Source organism: Sander lucioperca, chromosome 2, assembly GCF_008315115.2.
Source record: "Sander lucioperca isolate FBNREF2018 chromosome 2, SLUC_FBN_1.2, whole genome shotgun sequence".
NCBI lineage: Eukaryota > Metazoa > Chordata > Actinopteri > Perciformes > Percidae > Sander > Sander lucioperca.
In genome coordinates, this window is record NC_050174.1 from 34,404,355 (window position 1) to 34,410,975 (window position 6,621).

General features: G+C 40.6%; 1 protein-coding gene across 4 annotated transcripts in view; it reads right to left on the reverse strand.

The window, feature by feature from the left end:
- LOC116054481 (probable E3 ubiquitin-protein ligase HECTD4) overlaps positions 1–6,621 on the reverse strand; it is a 112,323-nt gene that overhangs the window by 59,863 nt on the left and 45,839 nt on the right. For all 4 annotated transcript variants that reach the window (XM_031306055.2, XM_031306053.2, XM_031306054.2 and 1 more), the window contains exons 24-26: positions 6,450–6,613; positions 4,033–4,278; positions 1,743–1,935 (exon numbers count right to left, since the gene is read on the reverse strand). In XM_031306055.2, the coding sequence (XP_031161915.1) occupies positions 1,743–1,935; positions 4,033–4,278; positions 6,450–6,613 (603 nt within the window). The remainder of the gene's footprint in view (positions 1–1,742; positions 1,936–4,032; positions 4,279–6,449; positions 6,614–6,621) is intronic.

Below are 6,621 nucleotides of genomic sequence, written 5' to 3' on the forward strand. Positions count from 1 at the left end.
GTGGAATATTACAGAGAGCATGTGTATGTAACTGTGAATAAATGGAACTGCTGAATCCAAAATGTTACAGTGCACTGGACATTTTCAGCGCAGAAAATGCAACCAAAACAAGTTCAGCTGTCCCTCAGCTGCTTATTTAGATATATTAGTTTTGTTGAAACTCACTACAGATAGGACTACATTATTCTATGGTGTATTTGGCCTTTTGCAAATATAAGCAACTGTATAGAAGCTGCAATGATGGTTGAGTAAACATGTTTCTTGTGCTTATTATGAAATAAAATCCTGCCGGCGCTACTGGTGGTTTAATATACAGCCCAGGATGCAAATATCTCTGAAATTTGTTGTGATATCAGCAGCGTCCTGATCATTAGAGATGTTATAAGATGGTGTAAACATTCCCTTCCTTCCTTGCTGAAAATAAATATAGCTTTGCAACAACGCCATACAAAAGCAAATCCTCATTAATCTCATTCCCTGTAGCTCACAGGAAGTACTTTATTAAACTATACAAATGTGTGTAGTGCGCCTTGGACTAATAGCAAGCAGACATAATTCATATACATTTTATTTGCTGCAAATAAATATAACTTTGCAACAACAACATACAAAAGCAGTTCCCCATTAATCTCATTGCAAACAGGAAGTACTTACAAAGTAAACTACCGTAGATAGAACTTTCCTAAATAAAAAGAAACAAAATAACAAATGTGCACAATTATCCTTCGACTAAAAGCAAGCAGACATAATTCAAAGCATATTAGTTTGTGTGTGGGGGTGTTTAAAGTTGTGTGTTTTGTATTTTGTTAACCCTTGTGCTGTCTTCCATCGGACCATGCACTTGTCGTCCTCCCGGGCCAAGTGACATTTTTGTCCCTTTTTTCAATGTTTTTGGCGCTTTTTTTGTTGCCGTTTTAAACTTCTTTTCACTACCATGTATAACACCAACTTATTACCTGTTTTACACTTATTTTTGATATTCATGGTCAATAAACCTCATTTAAAGGAAGTTATACCTAATCCTTGAGTTAAAAAAGCAGAAATGATGAATTACTTAGACTAATATTAAAGGAAGGATCATCACAGACTGGTATATGTCAATGTTCAGTTGGGATACTGTTTCGAAACGTTTCAATGTATTTTTCAAATGCTAAAATATTTTTACAAAACACCCCAAATTCAATGAAATTAGAGATCCGATCTTTTGTTGTACTTGCGAAGCGCGTTGTATGGAATCATCCATCCATGTTATTTTTGGTTAATTTAAAGGTGCAGTAGGTAAGACTTATAAAACTAACTTTCTGTCATATTTGCTGAAACTGACCCTATGTTCCAGTAGAACTACATGAAGCAGGTCTTTAAAATAAATCCAGCTCCTCTGGCTCCACCTACAGCCTGGAGTGGGATTTACTAAAATCCACCGCTCCCTGTTCAGATGCACCAATCAGGGCCAGGGGGGGTGTCTAACTGCGTGTCAATCACTGCTCATGCACACGCATTCATTCTCCCTTGTGGGGGGAGGGGCTTAGGAGACCGTTTTGGGCTTCAGCAGAAAGGGGGGAGGGACTGAGAAGTTGTCGATGTTCAAATATTTTTGCTAAGTCCTAAGAAACCCATATTAGACATTTAGAAAATGGGTCAAATTTGACCCGAAGACAACACAAGGGTTCAAAAATGAAAAATAAAAAAAAATTAATCCCAGAAACAAAAACAAAAACCCTTACTATGCAACAGACGCTCACCTGCAGCTGACGCTCCATAGAGTTGATCTTCTTGAAGGTCTCCACCATGATCTTACAGACCAGGTCGTACTCCTCGGCGTGATCCTCGCGGTACTGGTAGTTGACGAGCGACTGCAGGGCGTCCATCAGGCTCAGATGTTTTATGACACACGAAACTATAACCTCCTCCATAACGTCGGGCCTGATCACGTCCCTTAAGGACAAAACAGTTATGCTTAGATGAGAAAACTATACAGTTTTACTTTATTTAAAGGGTTTGCATCACAATTATCACATCCCTTATCCAATTAACACGGAAAAAATCTGAACTAAATACAAAAGACTAGGAGTGTGTGTCAATTTTTAATCGAAATTTCGATTTTTTTCTTCCCGTTTGTAAGGATCACAAAAACAATGTAATCGAGAAAAGCGATTTAGTTCGTTTTTCTTTTGTCTGTATTTAATTTATTAGTCGTTTTCAAAAGATTGTGAAAGTGCACTACAACAGTTGATCTTGTTGAACTTGAGGCTTGAGTGATGTTGCCCATTTCATCTTTTTATTGCTGCTTGTTACTGCTTTGCATGGTTGAACGGTGCAAGAAGATGGCTCGGCTCTGTGTTGCTTGGCTGTGTTCTGACCAGTCCTTCCAGAAAAATGAGGAGTTTTTTTGTGATTGTTGCGTGCAAAACTCCTTGATTATGCGGCACGTTTTCTTAAAAAATGCGATGGAATATGCGGGATATTTATACAATTTTATGCGATAAAATTGCGGGAACTTGCAAAAACTGTGGTTTCGTCACGGCTTCATCGCGGGGTTTGCAGCTTTTCCATGATGTTCACGTCGCGTAATTACGTCACTTCATAACGCTCCCATGGCAACAGGGGAAAATGACTGCTCTTGTGTGAAGTAAACGCAACATTTTTCAACTTTCTGCTAAGATATGTGTGACTTTTTTGCAACGAAAATGCGGGGATTATGAAATCATGCAAGCCCCGCATATTTTGCGCGGAAATCTGCAATTTATGCAGCGAAAGTGCGGCGTGTTTGAAAAAATGCGGCCCCCGCATAAATATGCAGACTTTGGCTGATTATGCGTTGAGTTATGCGATATCGCGTAATCGCGTTTTTCTGGAGGGACTGTCTGATGCTTGCATGGCTTCTTAGACTGAATGGGGATCCTGTTGATGTGTAACTGTGCTAATGTCTTGCTGCTTCCTGTATAGGGCTGGATATCGTTTGGGTTTGTTCCGATACCGGTGCTAAAACCATGCTTTTAAAACGGTGCCTGAACCAATACCTTTTAATAAAGTTAAAAAAAAAAAAGGAAAAAAAGAAGGGTACTAAACAACAGTTGGCGACATTAAAGAACGGCTTGTTTATTGCTAAGGCCATATGGTCAAAATTTGTTCACTAGTAAATTGCTGTTGAACGACAAAAACAACCACCAGACGGGAAAAGGGTATTTTACAATAACTTTGAATGCACCACGAGGCTGCCTGTTTCAAGTGAACGCACCGTCTGTGTTGTTTTTCCGACAAAGGCAGGTGCACACTGTTGGACGTCCCGGTGTTGGAATCCTCTACAGTGAAATACAGTCACACTTTACACTGTTTAACGTTAGCTGTCAGCATTTTAACCCTGTTTAATCCAGCTGCTAGCTAAAGCTAGGCTAACGTTACCTGCTGTTGAGTGGAGTGTAAAGTCAGGCACCGAAATGAGGCACCGAAATTTTCGTTCTTATTCAGTCTCGTTACTACTGTTTACGTCGGCACCGGTGCCCTATTGGCACCGCCTTTCGGTACCCAACCCTAGTCCTGTAGCTCTGCAAGGCTTACTGAGAAAGCTTATTTGTTGCTCTAGCTGTCTGTACGGTGTCTTGTTGACTTCTGTCTGTCTAGATTAACCTGTACTAATGTCTCGCTGTTTCCTGGTGCTTGGGTCTAAAACCATCTGACCAAAGGACTACAGTTGAAAATTTGCCGGCTGGCTAACACTGGCACATTTACAGAAATGTTGATGAATGTGTGTTGTCCTTTATGAAATAAAGAATGAGAACCGTATTTAAACATTTTAATATATTTTCTAAATCATTTATTTTAGGGGGATTAAAAAAGTTCAAGGGGAAAAGTAACGTCACAGCTCAAAGGTTGATTTGTTTAACTTTTTGTTAAACTTTAACTTTTTGTTTGTTTTTGTTTTGTTGCTTAATGTTGCTTCACCTTTCTCTAGTCTTTGGTCTGTTTTGTGTTTTCCTTGAACAGTGAAGTCACAGACACACACTCTGTACTGTGACAACATGACCGGCTTACTTGATGCTAGGACGGAATTGCGGTCGAGCCCTTCCAGACACCTCTCGCAGCCTTCCCATGATGCCTGGAGGGAGGCGGATACGAGGCAAGTCAAAGTAGGTCCCCGGCATGAGGCCCGGGGGCGGGATGAGTACGTCGGAGGGGTAGGTGAACTCCCGGTCCTCCTCGATAGTGAGCGGCAGAGGTGAAGGGCTGGGCGTGAGGGCGGGAGAGATCGCACCGTTGGCTTCCACCTGCCACTGACACCTACAGAAAAAACAAAGCCTGTCATCGGTCTGCTAGCATGGCTGCCAGCGGTTTTTGCGGTGTTCTTTTTTCCACTTAAATATTTGATATTAAATTTGACAACAAAATAACAAACCCTCAAACACTAACAACAGAGTTTCTGCAGGTTACACCAAGTTAAGACTTTTAAAGACATTTTATCAGAGCATTATGAATGAAATGTAAGACCTTTATCACAACATCAACTGAGCCCTAAATGCAGTTTTTTCAGTATCGCTAAACTTGCACTTCCCCAAAGCTGAAGAATCAAATCTGTTTTATGCCTGTGAACAATCCGAAAGAGACTCAATAACACGAAAGCTGATTGGCAGTAGAAGTTGCATGTTGGTCTCATTTGTAGTCGTAATACAGAAAATTATATTTGGACTAGCGAAAGAAAGAACTACATCACCACGGAATAAATAAATAAATAAAAAAGAGCATTAGAGGAAGCGTTGCATGGACGTAAGAAGAAAACACAATATTTTAGCAAATTTAAGACCTAAAAGGACTAAAATTTTGATTTTGAAATTTAGACTTTTTAAGACACCGCAGAAACCTGAACAAACAAAGCAAAAAGAAATCTGCTCGGGAAGTGCCTTCACATTTTTACAGCCTTGGGAGAGTAATGTTTCTATTAAAGTGGCCATATTATGCTCATTTTCAGGTTCATAATTGTATTTATAGGTTGTACCAGAATAGGTTTATGTGGTTTAATTTTTTGTTGTACTACACATTGCTGCAGCTCCTCTTTTCACCCTGTGTTCAGGTCTCTGTTTTAGCTACAGAGTGAGACCTCTCACTGCTGTAACATCTTTGTTGGGAGTCGCACATGCTCAGTAGCTAGGTAAGGACTACTAGCCAGTCAGAAGCAGAGTATGAGGGCGTGCCCTGACAGTACCTAGGTAAGGACTACTAGCCAGTCAGGAGCAGAGTATGAGGGCGTGCGCTGACAGTAGCTAGGTAAGGACTACTAGCCAGTCAGGAGCAGAGTATGAGGGCGTGCGCTGACAGTAGCTAGGTAAGGACTACTAGCCAGTCAGGAGCAGAGTATGAGGGCGTGCCCTGACAGTAGCTAGGTAAGGACTACTAGCCAGTCAGGAGCAGAGTATGAGGGCGTGCCATGCTAGCAGCTAGGTGAGCATTATAACGTGTGTTCCATAGTGACCACGTTTGTCTCTGAAGTAAAGGCTGGACTACAATAGAGCTGTTTGGAGCAGTTAGTGAACAGTGTTTTCTGTTGGAGATGGTAAGTCCCTTTGGGGGGGACTTTCGGCTTTTTCACTTTGTAAACCTATAAACGTGCACAGAAAGATATATAACATAATAAAGGAAAGGGAAAAAGCCAAAAAGCATAATATGAACACTTTAACTGTTGTTCTAGTCCAGTGTCATCTTTCTGAGTCTTGTATAGTCTATTTTCCCCATTTTCTGTCCAGTTGTGCTTCTTGTAGCCTCAGTATGTGTGTCAATCTTTACATAAAAAAGATTTCTTTCTTTTAAATAGCCATTGGCTCTTTGTTGGTTGCGTTTCCTTACCGCGGCATTTTGCTAGCTACTGTCAGTATTATGATCAAATATTAATCACTAGCAAATAACATTTTCTTCAGAGAATTTACACAGATAAAGCACAAAACAACTTTTAGGAACATCATATCCTAGTATTTGTTGCAACTCCTTACTTAACATTTCCCAATATACAATTTTAAAAAAAACATGAGAATAGTCTACACTAACGGACCCTGACTCTGGCCAACAATTCTGAAGACTGCACAGTTGCTTGCTTTTCACTGATGGTGTAGTAAACAAAACGATTTAAATTATTCTTCCATTAGAATTCCCTCTGGATTTATGAATTGGTAGATGAACTATGTGTCCTCCACATTTCATGCTAATCTGCGTCTCGATTGAGTTCTTTCTACTATTTCACCCTGATATATTTAGTTGAATGTTTGTGTTCAATCCTTGATACAGTGCCAAAATGGTTTATGGTTATGTTATATTATGGTTTGGATGACACCATTCAGTTTTGCTATGTTCAACTACGTGCCACTAAAGAATCTGCACCAATTCTTACATTCTACTATATTTATCACAGGGGCAATCAATATCACTGGGAGACATTTTGTTGTATTTTTATTGAGCTGCGTCACCTTTGCAGCAGCTTTGAGCAGAGCAGGTCGTGGCAGGCTTCCTCCTCTCGGGTCACCTCCGGTCCGTTATAAAGAATGCGGAGCATTGAGCAAGCCAGCACGGACAGGCCGAGGGCGAGGTCTGCCAGGAACGGGAGGCCTCCAGAGACATCCTCGGATGACTCCTGAAAAC